We start from the raw sequence: 15,977 nt of genomic DNA on the forward strand, positions 1-15,977 counted from the left end.
CAAAATTGTGACATAAAAATCCAAAATTATGACTGAAAGTTAAAATGATGACATACTAGAAGTATATATAAAAAAGGCATAATAGGTCCCCTTTAATAGTTTTTTTTTTTTTTTTGAAAGTCAAAATTATGACAAAAATTCTAAATTCTTACTTCAGATATCAAAATTATGACAGCCATAATTATATTGTCGAAATTTTAACAAAGATTCTAAATGATGAATTAGACATATTTACATCAAAAAGTCAATACGATGACACTAAAAGTTGAAATTATGTTAAAAGTATAATTATGAGTCATATTTTTGACTTTTTAATTTCAAGTAACTTGTCATAATTTCGACTTTGCATCTAATTTATGCCATAATTCTGACTTTTTATTTCATAATAATGACTCTGAATGTCATAATTTTGAGTTTTTATCTCATAATTATGACTATTTATGTCATTCTGATTTACCAGAGCATGATTTGTGTTGTAGTGTGTCAGAATTGTGCTGTGTATATCAAGAAAAGAGAGTTGTTGTCTATCACAGGAGGTGTGAGATCAGCCTCACGGGCCCCTGGCAGAAGGTTCCCCCGATCCCTCTGACTGACGTCACCGTCCTGCCGTGTCTGGCTCAGAGCGGCCTGGAGCAGATTCCTGTCTGGGCCATCAGTGAGAAGGGGGATGTGCTGTGCCGTCTGGGAGTCACTGCAGAGAACCCGGCTGTGAGCACCAAACACACACACACACACACACAACACTTCACCAACATTTCATTTCATTTGAAACGGTGACCTCAAGAAACACCAGGCCCAAAGTAATCACCAAATCCCCAATGGCGCAAGTCCCAGAAAAGTAAAGCCTGGTTGTATCAGTCAGTTTTAGTGTGCCTTGTAAATGAATCACACATAACTGACAGAATTATTAATAACCCATGACTTTTCTTGAAGCTGGAAGTCAGTGCAAAATGGTTAATAGTCTTAACTCTTTCCCCTCCATTGATGGAATTTCCCAGCTTTCCGTGTTTTCACTGTTCACTGTGTTACACAAAACTCTCATCTCAATTTATCACATCAGTATTCAGAGAATGAATATGGCTGTGTCTGTTCTCATGTTGAGTTGTGGTGTCCTCTAACCTCTGACTCTGTCTCAGCACAGGGCGACTCCTGGCTCCACGTGGGGACAGACCAGCCCTTCAAGTCCATCTGTATAGGAGGAGGACACCAGGTGTGGGCCATCGCCAGGGACGGGGCCGTCTTCTACCGGGGCTCTGTGTCCGCACTCAATCCAGCTGGTGAGAAGAAGCAGCCCAATCCCCATTTCAACCAGGGAATGATGATTGACATCCGACAATACGTCAAATACTCTCCAATTTCAACAACTCGTCATGAATGTGACACTGTGCGCTTTGAAATCAGACCTGTTACATTTTGAAAAAGTACTTTTTTAAGTTGTGGTTACAAGTTAAGACATGATTGACTAAAAAAAATAATTCAGGTAGCAGGATTGATAGTTTACAGTGAAAATATGAATATATTATTAGTAGATTTTAGGACTATAAAATAAAGAATAACTGACAGTAACAAATATTGGAAATTGTGTTTTTTCAACTTTCAAGTATAAAACCTATTCTAGAAGAAAACAAAAACAAGACTTTGAAAAAAAAAAAGGCCCCTTTAATAGTTTTTTTTTTTTTTTAGTTACTGTATTCTTGTTATTTTCAGAAAAATGCCGACTTTAACAGAATTAAACTGTTGTCATTTACACTTAAAATGATGAAAGGCACAGCCATTGTGTTAAATAACTCATGATTTATGTTTTGATTTCTCAGGCGAGTGCTGGTACCACATCCCATCTCCCCCGAGGCAGATGCTCAAACAGGTGTCTGTGGGCAGGACCTCCGTTTATGCTGTGGATGAAAACAGTGAGACACTTGTTTCCAATCACTTCTTTTGTTATTTGGTTGAATCAAGCTGTATGTGCTCTGAATAACTCTATTCGTTATATGAGAGTGTCAATTCAAAGCATGCACATTTTTTTTATTTATGAATGGTTTGGAATACCTGGATGATCAGCTACATTGGTCAAAATGTGAAGTATGCAAACAGAGCACAGTTCCTTTTCCAATGTGATACATGAATATCAGCCCTTAACGTCAGTCTTAACTTCCTAGATTTGATTTGTCTGCCAAAGGACATTTTTACACAAATTAGGATTAAGAGTAACCTTTATTTTCCAAGGAACTAGAAGACACTCAAACACTTTCAAATACTAAACAGAAAAATCTGCTGGAAACATTGTACCGCATATAAAGCAGTTACCTCTCTAGTCGAGTCTGAGCTCAGTCTGTTTGTGCAGGTAATCTGTGGTACAGACAGGGTTTGACACCCAGCTATCCTCAGGGTTCAGCATGGGAACTCATCTCCAGTAACGTGAGCAAGGTGTCTGTTGGACCACTGGACCAGGTTTGTAACCTTGTACTTGTTATTTTGATGTGTTGACTAACATACTAAAGCACACACAATGCTTCACTGACATTTACAGAAATAGTATGCATATTCTGAGAGTACAGAATCTCTGGATCAAAACACAGGTAAAAAAAGCAGAAACAAGTAACAGAAAAAGCATTGCTTATGCACGTTGTAGTCAATGTTCAAAATGTTGCTTTTTTTATGAAACACCACATTCAAGTGTTGATAAAAAAAGAAAGAAAGCATGAAACTACAATAAAGTGTTTGTTGTTGTTGTAGTTCAAAAGTAGAGGCTCTGTTCTTTTGTTTGATATATTGCATGTTGATATTCATACAACACAATATTCTGGGGGCCATAAAAGTTTTGTAAAAATTATCAAAAATGCTGTTGGTGGCTGGCAGGGAAAGAGTTAATAGTCTTCGGCCTGGATTAAATCCTACCTATCAGATCACTACCACTTCATGTGTGTAAATGAAAAGTTACCTGACCTAACTAAAGTATGGTGTTCCACAAGGCTCTGTCTTGGGCCCTTTGTTGTTCTCCTTGTATATGCTGCACATCTCTGTATGTGGGAGTTATTGTTTCCCTTTTCCACTGTTACTTTATGCTGCCTTCTCTTGTTATAGACCTAACCTTTCCTCCATCTACACCTCCTGAGGTTTACCAACTCCCATCATGCCCAGATCCACCCCTAACAAACCTAAATTTAAAATAACAACTTGACACAAAAAACAAGTTTTACTGGTTTGATGGTTGTGAAAATGGAAAGTGGTTATGATGTTTTATCTGTCCAGGTTTGGATAATTGCTGATAAAGTGTCAGGTTATCCATTAGAAAGCTCAGGAACTGTGTGCCACAGACTGGGAGTGAAGCCCATGCAGCCGAAAGGCCTGAGCTGGGACTTTGGTATCGGGGTGAGTCTTTCCATAACTGTTCACATTAAAGGGGTGGTTGATTATGATTTCACTTTCTAACTTTAGTTACAGTAGTGTGTAATGTTGCTGTTTGAGCTTAAACAACCTCTGCAAAGTTACAACGCTCAAAGTTCAAAGCAAAGGAAGATTTTTAAAGAAATTGTTTTTTAACGACTACAACAAACGGCTGGTAGGGACTACACGACATTCCTCCCGGGTTAGAGACATCACCGACCCTAAAATTTACTTATATCATGGTCTGGGTGAATACTCGATTCTGATTGGCTGCAGGCTGTCCATTAAAAAGTGATAGAGGACACCTAGTAAATAAACCGTCAGGCGTAACCAGGGAAACCAAGTTATTGTTTGTTAAAACTTTAGATTTCGATTGTAAAACTAATTAAAATATAAACTAATGTTTTAAAAATGTGTTATTTGGCAAGTGACCATGGTATAACTGGGTTAATGCCCTTCGAGGTGTCCATTGTCAGGTATTAATGGACTTCGTCCACTGCGCGTCGGACGGTTCACACCTCGCCGTCGTCCATTAATACCTGACAATGGACACCTCGTCGGGCATTAACCCTTACATAAACCCCGCCCCTGGGAACAGCAAGTCTATGTTGAGAAGAGGAAGAGTTGTTGTAGTCGAGTCTGCTCAAGCTGTCGCATCCATCTTTTCACATGCAATACAGTACGTAACACAAATGCAATAGCATGTCACTCTGTAGACATCTTACAACAGTTACATAAATTCATCAACTAACCATTTAGAAACATCCTGTTGAATTCTACGTTGTCACTTCTTCTTGAGTCTCTCCATCATTGTCCGACTCCAGTTTAAATATAAAAGGCAGAACAGTTTCTGACATTTTAGTGTGTCTGCGTGAGGTAATCGGAGCTGCTAACACACTCACAAACACACACACACACGAGCTCTAGAAGCTCCACCATCGGTGCCGGGAGCAGCAGCTCATTTGCATTTAAAGGGACACACACGAAACGACGTGTTTTTACTGACCCTCAAAAAGGGACACTTTTATCATGCTGTAAAAGTATCTGTGGGGTATTTTGAGCTAAAACTTTAAATACACACTCTGGGGACAACAGAGACTTATTTTACATATTGTAAAAAGGGGTATTATACCACCCCTTTAAGTCTACTGCCAAATTGTGTCTTCTGCCGAAAGCCTCCAATTTTAAAATGCTGTATAATTTCTGCAAAAGTTACATAAGGTCTAATGTAGACCTGGTGTCAGCAGATCTTCACACTGAGAGTAATTTCTTCAACAGGGCGGCTGGGACCACCTGTCTGTGAGAGGGAACTCTTTAGAGGCTCAGCGTGTGGCACTGCGCAGTCCAATGCCCAGCCGGACTCCGAGTCAGGTGAACGGGAATGCTGTGAGCTGCTAGTCATTTTGCTCACCCAACACCACCACCATCATCATGCTTGACTGCACGTCCCAGCTTGCTGTTCTTCCTGTCTCTGCCCAATGCCCTTCCAACCAAATGTGACTTTTTTTCTTCTTCTTTTGATTCCACTTGCCTGAATAACAAACTTTCACCTCTGTGAAAACAAGCTTCTGGGTGTGACTGAACTTCTTTTGATTTCTGTACATGTATGATTTGAATCACCTGACTCAATTGACTGTTCTCAATTTGTTTTGCGCATGTCACATTTTCTTGTTGCCGTATTTGTTTCTGTAATCGGTAGAAGCCCATTTTGTGTTATTGGTTTGATTATATTATTTGAATATAATATAAATAGTCCACTTAAGTAGACAATGCTGTATATGTGGACAACTTCCCTACTGTGGTCTTTTTTGGACATGCTTTTTTTTTTTCAATAAAGATCTGTTAAAAAGCACCAGCTTGTTTTTCTTTGTGAATTCCAGTAAATAAATGTCTGCACCACTAGCATCACCAAACAAAAGTTCAAAAATAATCAAAAAACTGATTTCCTAAATCCTACCCCATCTGATCTTGGTCTGACACACTTTCCCCAAACTCGCACCATTGCTAGAACCTGCGAATAAAAGCATATGAAACATGCATGACAAAGAAATGATACAAGACAGAAGTTCATTTTCATTTAATTCCATAATAAACAGAGCAATTCATTATAAACCATTCCTTCAATGACACTAGGCATGATCATCGTCATCAATATGAAGTAAAAATATCACCATTTTTTTAAAATTTACAAGTTACAAGGACATGATGACCTGCATTTTCCCATTTATTTCATCGTTAATTTGTCTTTTTCGATCACTTCTCACCTGTGATGTCACATTTTAGCATTAAATTACAAAATCAGTCCTCATACCTATTCCTAACATCATACCCAATTTACAGACAAAATTAAACATTTATATACAGAAGAACAATTCAACATTAAGTTTCACTTTAAAGATGTGCAAGATTAAGCAAAGTATACTGTAGAATAAAACCAAACAATTTCCTTTCGTAAAATTTCAATTTGAACTGAAAATAGAGTGCTGGTAATACAGTTATTCAACAGGTCTAAAACATAGAGATTACTGTACTGAATTACAAGGGGAAGTAGAAGCTATGAACCCGATTATTCCAGCAATAACCTTTACAAATAATCAGGCTCCCAATTTATGCAAGACAATCTTGAGCATGTCATACCAAAATCAACGTTCTTCTAGATTGAACCAAGGAAATATTCGGTGATGTGGAACGTTCTTTCCTCTGATTGTGTAGTTTTCACCTTGATTTGATACAAGGTAATATACATTACAAGGCTATATACATTAGTCGATCGGGTTCTTTGTCAACTCAAAGGAAAAGCATTCAGAGCAGCAAGATTGGCAAATATAAAGGATTCATATGACCTATGACTTTCAGGTCCAACGAATAATACATGCACAAAAGAGGAAAAACTAAATAATTTCCAATCCCTTGAGTGTTTACAAGCTGCTCTTTAAAGTTAACACGGAATCAGAAATGTAAGGAGGTTCTTTTGTGTTTCCATTGAACAGTATTCCTACTCAATGCTACAAGCAGACCTCACCTGGAAGTCCTGCTAGTTGCTAGCTAGTCTCTCTGCACCACCAGTGCTTTCAGAATTACTCGCTGACTCGTAGATCAATCCAACGCCAACAATGACAACTTGTTGGTGAATCGCACAAAAAAATGTCTGGGTCACATTTCAATCCAAAATCTAGAGAAAAAAATAATATATTTTGCAAAATTTCTATTAATATCATTACCATTTCAAATCTGTAAAACAAAACTACCATTATGATACAAACACTTTACAATTTAAATATAATATCATTACTTATTTTCACATCACGGTAATGAGAGTTGGCGGGGGTTTGGGTGCTCAATTCATGAAAATAATTTCACAATGAAAAAGTCTTGCTGATCCCAAAAATAGGCTTCATTTTCTCGGGGAAATATAAGTTTCTTTCTTTTGATTTTGAGGTGAAATATGACCTTGATATGTTCTAGATGGGTGAGAATCCCCATGGTACTGAATAATAAAACTTGCACAACATTCAGAAAGGATGAAGACACAGGAGGAGAGGGGCTGTGAGGCACTGCGACGGCCCATTCAATATACAATCCCGCAACGCTTCAACAAAAAGCCCTGATATGCAGCACTCCTTAAGAATTCCTCATGAATAGACCACAATGACAAAGACTGCTCACTACTTTAAGACTTATTAGCGTCTCATGTCCGAAACCGCTCAGCTGCTCATATCCTGACTTTCACATCTTTAAATACAAAACATGTCACTGAAACTATGCAAGTTGTTGCTTGGGTGAAAGTGGTGCGGTTGTCATGAATGAACGGTCCAAACACTGTACAAAAATATCTATGGAGACCCATACTGCTTCTATTGGACATCTAATCCGATACACAATCATATAAATAAGCATGTCACACTAGATTTCACATTTAAAAAAAAAAATTAAAATCCAGTGTGTTAAAATAAAAGGCAAGTATTGTACGGTTTCAATTGCACAACTGAGTTTGAGTCGATTGGCTCATTAGTGTTTAAGAGTGAGTCCTCTGGTTAAACGATAAATTTCAGCTTCATCCTTCTGAAGTAAAATGTGGACACTAAGAAGTAATGCATATGAGCAAAAGGGAAAAAAAAAAAGTGAGGCAGGACACTTGGGAAGCGCGTGAAAGTTTCTAAAGCATATGTGAAGCAAAGTTTCTTCCAAATTGCACTGATGAAAAACATTGCAAATCATATCTCATTTGCAGAATACAGGAAGTCATCACAGGATGCCGCCTGCTCAGTTTCTGCATTCCCCTTCATAACCTCAAATAAATACCAAATGCTGCCTGAGAAGCAATCAAAGCCTTCAAAGCAAATATATCCGTCACATTTCTCCAACATTTACACGTGTCCAAAAGATTGGTTAATCTTTCTCTCCATCTTCACCACTTCCTGAGAAAGAAAACGAGAAACAGGATTCAGAAGTTACGATTCTTGAGGTCCCACTCATGTTTGTTCATGCGTGCATGTCTGTGTTCAACTTACCCCCTTGTTCAATGTCGGAGTCTGTGAGGTGGGTGAGGGAGAAGCTAGCGATGCTGGCTGGGGAGATGGAGAAGCGCGTGTAGTTGGAGGGACTGTTCCAGCTCTGCTCCAAGGTGCGGTTCGCAGGGGGTGGTGACAAATACTTAGAAGCTGCCGAGGTCCCACTGGACCTACTGGCAGAATGATCACTGGCTGCTTTTGAAAGAAAATTGGGCTCTGGAGATGGGAAGTCATCATCCCACTCAAATGCGCCACCTGTGAATCAAATCCAAAGGTTTCAAGTCTTGGTATTCAACTTGAGAATCGTAATGACTGTGATGACATGTCAATTTTAAACAATTTAATTCACAGAGACACCAACATTTTTTTGGACATTTGGTTTCTGATTGGCCATTGGTTTAATGGGTTCACAGTTCAAATGTAGACCAGTGCTTGCCAACCCTGGTCATGGAGTATCCGCCACACAGCATACTTTGAATGCCTCCTTAATCAAACACACCTGACTGAACTCATTGGCTCATTAATAGAGACTCCCACCCTGCATCCCAATGTACACACTATCCATCATAAAAAGTATGTGAAATAAGAATAAGTGTGTCCCAAAGAATAGTGTGTTGTATGCCAAATGTAACCGGGTGGTCTATTATTTTTGGTAGATTTTTGCAGTGTGAATCTGTGCCCACTCTTAACGGCTGATTTTGCCCACAACCCATTGCGCTTTGGAGGAGGATTCAGTTCAGAAGTACAACCAAATAAAAAGAACAGGCATGGATGTGCCTGAGACCAGTGGTTAAGTAGAGATACCTTGAAAAGGCTTAATTCTCTCTGATGTGGTAGAAAGAATTGTTTTAGCAGTGTAAATGAATGTGGAGTGTGTATATGAGGATGTAAACTGTGACAGGCTGCTTTATGGTGACAGAATGCAGGTCACTATGTGACAAAGGACAATTTTAAGACATGGTAGTATGTCCCAAAAACTTGACTTCTGCAACAGACTCAAAAGTATCTACATTACATTTAGGGCATAGTATAAGATGAGGAATTGGGGGACAACACAAGACCTAAAATGGGTGTCTCAGATAATGATAACATCCCAAAAAGTGCACTGTTTGGGGGGGGTCCAGGACCACGGTTGGGAAACACCGATGACCGTAAAGAAGAAAATTAACATTAGTCATTACCTTCTTCATCAGTGGAGCTCTCAGAGTTGGTAAATCTATTAAAGTAGCTGGAGGAGGACACTGGACTGTTGAAATCAGACAATTGACTACTGGGGTCAAGAGTATGCTCACCAAGCTCCTTTGTTGGGGTTTCCTATTTGGTTAAAAAACAGAGAATCAGGCATAGAAAAAGCCTCTCTAAATAAAATAATCGAGTTGTATTTAAAAAGATTTAAGAATGCAAGGGAAACATCTGACCTGGTCAAAAAGGTAGACAGTGACGTCATCAAAGAACGACACGCCACGTCTATTATTTCCATCGCTGCCCTCTTCTGATGTCGCTTGAGCAGTCTGAAGGGATTTGGGTTTCAGTAGGCTTTTGAGGCTGAGGGAACTGCTGTTGTCCGAGATGATAACAGGTACCGGGTGCACAACTTCATCCTCACTGCACTCAGAGCTAGAGCTGTGTAATCGGTAGGCGCGCATATCGTCATCGGACTCATCACTGTTCTCATCTTCTTCATCAGCATCCATTCCATCCTCAGTGCCATACTCCATTGAGGATCCATCGAGTTTTCCTAAGTACCTCCCCTCCATATCTGGCTCTTTTTTCTTTGTTCCCTCCCCAGCATATGTCCTTGTTAGCTTTGCATGGACCTTGACGTCTGTTGAGGGCTGCGGTGAGGTAGGTGATGTTGCTGCATGTTCTGGGGCTGCATGGGGATGAGTTTGGTCGGAGTCGTCACCAGTCAATGGTTTATCCTGGCTCCAATCTTCCTCAGTGGTGAGAACCAACTCAGGCAAAGGAGTCTGTACATCACCATCAGTTGGTTCTAAAGTAGGACCTGCAGTTTGAAGGGATGTCTCGGACACCGAATGCTCCTCAACAGCTTCAGCTCCTTGACTTTCGCCAGCTTCTCGATTACCCTGGAGCCAAAATGAAGCATCTCCTGGGCCGCTTCCATTGATGTCGTCACTCTTTTTATCTAGCTCCTCATTGTCTGAGAAGTAAGCAGAGTCTCTGTAGTTTCCTCCCAAGGGAACTTCACCAAGTTCTTGTTGGTGATCAACTCCACCAGCATTTACCTGAACATCAGGTACACTGTCCACCTCAGACACAACGATTTCCGGTGGAACCAGTGCCATAGGCTCCACGGCACTACTCGTCTCATTCTCTTCAGAGGAATCCCTCAAGCCTGTTTGAGAGTTCCACTCGGGTGACTCCAAGTTCTCTGTTTCATACCCACTGTCAGCGGCTTTGTATGGAGGTTGAAGCTTATTATTTACAGGATTTTCCGATGACTGTCCATGCACCACATCCCTATGCATGTCCAAAGAATCTAATGAGTCTGGCGTTTCAGCCGAATTCTCAATGGTTGGAAGAGTAGATAAGGTGCTATCATCAAGAAGGCTGTCCTGACTTATTTGGTCAAGACAGGAGTCTGAAACCAACAGTGAGGACATGTCCTGAGTTACATGGTTGTCCAATAAAGTTTCTTGATCTTGATCGATGGCTTCTAAGAGTGCAATATCCTTGGCGGTCTTCTTGTCTAGCTCCATTATATCACTCATTGAGTCACTACTTGTTAGACCTTCAGTGAGGCCACCTTCTGTACACTCACCAACAGGTGACGTAGTAAAGCTAAGCACAGCTGTGTCTATGATTCCTTTATACTGCCCATTCTCCTTTGAGGCTCCAAAGCATTCTTCAAGGCTGGGGGGTTTGGCATCTATGCACATATGTAGTGTATCTGTAGTGGCACTTTCAAGGGACTGATGACTATCAGATGGACTGTCAACAATGACCTCAACACTCTCAGAGGTAGACTCGGAAGAGGAGTAATTCCCAGATTTTGGGGAAAGCAAAGAGCCATTTGAGTCTGGCAGGTGGTTGCTACAGGTTTCTCCTGTTACTAATATATCAAAAGGCACCATTGTTTCATTTCCTTTCAAAGGCGACAGAAAATCTTCTAAAATCGGGCTGACTAAGTCCAAGAATTCATCCTTAAGCTGCGTAGAATTCACAGCTGATTTCAAAGACTCACCTGTAAGATTTACACTATCTGAGACATCAGTCTCAACAATGGAGCTCATGGTCTCCTCTATATTTTTTGAGTCGGGCTGTGAGAGCGCAGACTTGTCCTTCATTAGGCTGTTATCTTTAAGAAACAAGAAGTTTTCAGCCAGTTTCTCAGTATTAAGAAGCATCATTAAATCTGAACTGTCCTTATCGGAGATCTCCAGATGAATGGCTTCTGGTCCAACCCCTAAAAAAGACTTTGGAAAACTATTACTTGCCTTGTTACTATTAGTTTCACCATCAGAATCCCTCTTCGGTACATTCATCTCTGGGAGCTCCATGAGACCTCCCCTGAATGAATGAGAATCTTCCACTTTTGCATCACCCTCACTGAAAATGTTAGTATGGTAAGGGCTATCATGTTCACTTGAGGACCATATGTGGCTGTCCTGAAGGAAAGAGTCTTTTGAGTCAATGCTCTGATGAAAGAAATCAGCATCTGTACTGGATTCATCCAATCGGACATCCTGTAAGACTACAAACTGATCCTGCTCTGAGGCATTGGTACCTTCAGCACCCTGACTTTCCCCCATCCCAATTTCACTCTCATCTAGCTCCTCCAACTTAATAAAATAGTCATTTCCAGAGGATGCTTTATGTGCATCAAAAACTGGCAAGGTTTCCGGGACTCTGTCATCTTCTGCTTGCGCTACAGTGTCAGGGAAATGAGCCTGAATATCCTGCCGTGGCACTGGAAAGAACATACTGTGGTAATTCAAAGTAGTGTCCAAGGCAGAACGATTGTGGTTGTCATAGTGGTCATGCTTGGCTGCCTCCCACACATATTCAAAACTTAGTCCACGACTCGTTTCGGTGACTGTGAGCACCTCGTCTGGTTCTCTGCCGTCATCAAACTGTTCCAGGATGGGAAAGGAGGAATGACTGACGGTGGCTTGACGAGTAGTGGGATTGGGTTTGAGAGAGCTCCAGCGCTGCTCGAAGTCATCCTCCACATCTTTCTGACCCTGCATACGGAGGTAAGTGAGCAGGCGGTGGACCTCTTCAGCAGTGGCCCTCTTGTCTGCAGGCAGCCAACAAAACTGTAGAACTTCATACCTGTAGACCAAAGCACACAGTTAAGACGTTTCTAGAGAGAAACCGATCTTGTTTATAAATCTGTGAAGGACTAACCATCTTTCTGAGTATGGTAAGTCCAGTTGTGGCTTGAGAAGTCGGACTTGTTGATCCTTGAGCACATGGTGAAGCACTTCTCTATCTGACAAGTGAGGATACGGCTGCTTTCCACTTTCAAACAGCTCCCATAATGTCACACCCAGTGCCCTGAAAACACAAAAATCTTGTTCTGTTATGAACATATAATGTAGAATTATAGGTAATATAATTGAATACAGTTTTTTTTTTTTTATCCAGGTCATTTATTATTAACTCAAATGTCCAAAAATTAAACTAACAAAGACACTAGAAATCCAATATCCAAATTCAACATAAACATAAAAAGGGGTATGTCTGTAATAAGACCTCTTAATATGCTCATGAAATAACTGGCTGACATCCAAGCCATCATTTGATCAGTCAGAGTGATTCAGATGCTTTAAGAGTCAAAGACCTTTAAAATTTACGACCCTGCATTCAGACAAGTGTAGCGGTACCTCACTTACAGAGTGCTCTGATACTACCACCTCACTACCGCCATTTACCATTTCCCTCAACATATTTATTTTTCTCAAAAAGACATGAGACTGCAAAAGTGCATCCTGTTAAACAAGTATACGTAAGGTACCTATCATTTTGAGTTACCTACCAAACATTGCTGGGTTTAGTCTGTTCTGATGTGATCAAGCCCCCATGCAGCTCACCAATCAGCTCAGGGGAAAGCCAGCGTAGTGCTACACATTGGTCATCCTCTGTGGTGATGTAATCTTCCTGCAAGGAGACAGATAAATAATGTTATAAAAATGTGAAATAAAATAAAATAAAATAAAAATGATGATGCCTTTTCAAGTTTTACCTTAAAACTCGTAGGGCCAATGCCATAGTCTCCTACTTTGACGGTCAGGTCTGTTGTGAGATAGCAGTTCCTCAAAGCCAAATCACTGTGATAGGAAGAAAAAAAATTACCTGGCATGCTTTCAATAAACATTCACATATAAAATGGTTCTCTTGTAGTGTGATGCATCAACTATACTGCCTACATAACTACGTAATACTAAAAAAAAAAAAAAAAAGGTTAAAGTTGCAATGCAACTGAAGTATCTGACAGATTTTCTCTGCATTTTGAAGTATGCCGTTACACCGGAAGATTTTAATTCAAAATGAATTAATCATTTCATTTTAATTAAAATAAGGTCATATTAAAAAAAAATAAACATATGGATGTGTGAATTGTTTTTACGAAAACATTTAGAAAAAATGAATTACAGTGTGAATTTTGATTTGGATCTCATCCACCAAAAACTTTATACAGTATCAATTACTCTGAAATTACTTTATCAATTACTTTGAAAACTGAAATGAGACTTAATGTAAGGTCATTCAGTTATTTAATTCCTAATAATAATAATAATCTATTAATAATAAATAGTAAATAAGCATTTTGTCTCAACACTTTCCAAGTTTCTAAGGCCTCCATGTCTGTGATTTTTGCATATATCCTACATTTTTGCATAAAAGTAGAAAAAAGTAAGTGCAAACCTTTGGTAGAAACTCGCATACAGGTTTTACACACAAAGACGGTTAGTGAATGGGACCCAATGCCACAAGATACAACAAATGGCGCTTCAATGTTTACAAGAAGAGATCCAGATTTTCTTCCCCATTCGCCCCCTTCTAATGTAAATATACAACCAGCTTAAAGCAGGACTCCTAACTAAAAGATTTGCAAGCAATATTCTTTATAAAAATTGGCTTCAAGCTTCAAACCCATCACAAAGATGTCATCATCTCTATCCACTTTGAGTCCAATTAGTATAAGTGCAAAACTGACAGTGTGGACAGATAATTAAGTAGCAAGTGAGTCTGTTTGTTTCCTAACACAATGCAAGAAGTAATAGGTTTGTTTTGCAGTGTGGTTTCTGTGAACAGACTTGCAGAAGTGTCCATGTTGCTTCATTTGATGTTGTTGTTGTTGTTGTTGTTTTGTGGTAGTTACCCAGAGGGGAACAATATGCCCATTTAGGCAGTGAGTGGGATATGAGGACACAGCTTTGCCCACCTTTACCGAGTTGTCTCTCTTTTACACCCCCTCTTGCGAAACCGCTGACTCTAGTCGTGCTCACTGAATCCGCCGCATGACAAATGGACAGATATTTTAGACGTGATACTCTGGCCTTGGCAAAAGGGGGCAAATACAGTACTGTTGGCGGGTCACAGGGAAGCAGAGCTGTGCTTTTAGCCATACATGGAAAATTCACATGTGCAGATCAGGGTTATTATTGTTAACTAAAACTAAATCCATAAACAGAGGTTAATTGAAATAAAGAAAATATAAAAAAAAAAAACTTAAGATTATTTTATTTCAGCTAGTTGCCAAGAAAAAAAAAATTGTTTCGCTTAGTTGAAGCCTTTTTTCATTTTCGTTTAGTTGACTAAAACTACTAAATAAAAAATGAATAAATTCTACATGACAATACAAATACAAAAACTAATAATAAATAATAAAGGCAATTGCACAAAATTAGAAAAGACAGAAATTTTCTGTAATTTCTTTTGAGAGAAATCAGACATTAAAATGGAAAACAACATGACAGAGATTTATCAGACCTCATGAAATCAGAGAGTTAAAATTATTCCAGCTACTATAGTTCATAAGCAGCTTCCTTATTATAGCACCACCTAATGTTGGGTGGGTGTCTGTGCGTTTGCCCGATTAGTGGGTAGGATTTAGGGTCCTTTTACCAAGAGTCTGCACTTTTCAGTTTTGATGCCTGGATACTTTAGGGCAGTGGTTCTCAAACCTGGTCCTCGAGGGCCACTTTTCCTGCAGAGTTTAGCTTCAACCTTGATCAAACTCACCTGCCTGTAGCTCTCTAGTAATCCTGAAGAGCTTAATTAGCTGGTTCAGGTGTGTTTGATTAGGGTTGGAGCTAAACTCTGCAGGAAAGTGGCCCTCGAGGACTAGGTTTGAGAACCCCTGCTTTAGGGCATACAAATCATAAAAATAAGAGTTAAAAGAGTTCCTTTACTGTTCCTTTAATGCTCGGACCCCAAAAATAGACCAATGACTGTAAACAGGCTTCAGCAGGCCTTTAGCACATGAGCAATCTAATTAAGTTGCATTTGGACATGCAAAGCTGCTGAAATGGCTATATTTCCCAAGATACTAGGGCTGGGAAGATACACCTATCTCCCCGATTCGATACTATCACGATACTTGGGTGCCGATACGATATGTATTGCGATTTTTTTTAAGAATAGCGATTCTACAAGTATTACGATTCGATATTGCAATATATTGCAATTTTTTTTAACACTAGACCATCAAGAAAAGTTAAATCATACACTTATACAGACTGTACATGATGTGTAAGATGAGTCATATTTACAAAAACAAATCATCACATCTGTCTGACTTTAATTTCAGAAGCATCATACAATACTTCATTCTCTTGAATAAATTATTCAATAACAAATACATTTTTTAACAGTCGCTTGTCGCCACTTAGTGGTGAAACAATGTAATCGATAAATGCGTTATTTTAAGCACCAAGTTTCTATCAAAAGCTGACTATCGTAGACATCAGTGTTCATATTTTAACTTTAAACTTTTATCCAAGTACTTCTATGATCATTTTAACTATTGCATCACAGAAATACTGATACTATGAGGTTGAAAAGACTGTTTGTGACAACTCTCTCCGGGTCAGCGGCAGCAGCAACACAGCT

General features: G+C 39.5%; 2 protein-coding genes across 3 annotated transcripts in view; one reads left to right on the forward strand and one right to left on the reverse strand.

The window, feature by feature from the left end:
- tecpr1b (tectonin beta-propeller repeat containing 1b) overlaps nucleotides 1-5,235 on the forward strand; it is a 32,234-nt gene extending 26,999 nt beyond the window's left edge. The window contains exons 20-25 of the mRNA XM_079873981.1: nucleotides 534-708; nucleotides 1,142-1,277; nucleotides 1,815-1,907; nucleotides 2,342-2,448; nucleotides 3,250-3,369; nucleotides 4,663-5,235. Coding sequence (XP_079730107.1) covers nucleotides 534-708; nucleotides 1,142-1,277; nucleotides 1,815-1,907; nucleotides 2,342-2,448; nucleotides 3,250-3,369; nucleotides 4,663-4,782 — 751 coding nt within the window. The 3' untranslated portion in view covers nucleotides 4,783-5,235. The remainder of the gene's footprint in view (nucleotides 1-533; nucleotides 709-1,141; nucleotides 1,278-1,814; nucleotides 1,908-2,341; nucleotides 2,449-3,249; nucleotides 3,370-4,662) is intronic.
- An 852-nt stretch (nucleotides 5,236-6,087) lies between these two features.
- lmtk2 (lemur tyrosine kinase 2) overlaps nucleotides 6,088-15,977 on the reverse strand; it is a 37,434-nt gene continuing 27,544 nt past the window's right edge. For both annotated transcript variants that reach the window (XM_079873927.1, XM_079873926.1), the window contains exons 8-14: nucleotides 13,105-13,189; nucleotides 12,898-13,019; nucleotides 12,267-12,416; nucleotides 9,314-12,191; nucleotides 9,077-9,209; nucleotides 7,896-8,150; nucleotides 6,088-7,802 (exon numbers count right to left, since the gene is read on the reverse strand). In XM_079873927.1, the coding sequence (XP_079730053.1) occupies nucleotides 7,774-7,802; nucleotides 7,896-8,150; nucleotides 9,077-9,209; nucleotides 9,314-12,191; nucleotides 12,267-12,416; nucleotides 12,898-13,019; nucleotides 13,105-13,189 (3,652 nt within the window). In that variant the 3' untranslated portion in view covers nucleotides 6,088-7,773. The remainder of the gene's footprint in view (nucleotides 7,803-7,895; nucleotides 8,151-9,076; nucleotides 9,210-9,313; nucleotides 12,192-12,266; nucleotides 12,417-12,897; nucleotides 13,020-13,104; nucleotides 13,190-15,977) is intronic.

The sequence above is a fragment of the Squalius cephalus genome, assembly GCF_949319135.1.
Source record: "Squalius cephalus genome assembly, chromosome: 1".
Classification (NCBI taxonomy): domain Eukaryota; kingdom Metazoa; phylum Chordata; class Actinopteri; order Cypriniformes; family Leuciscidae; genus Squalius; species Squalius cephalus.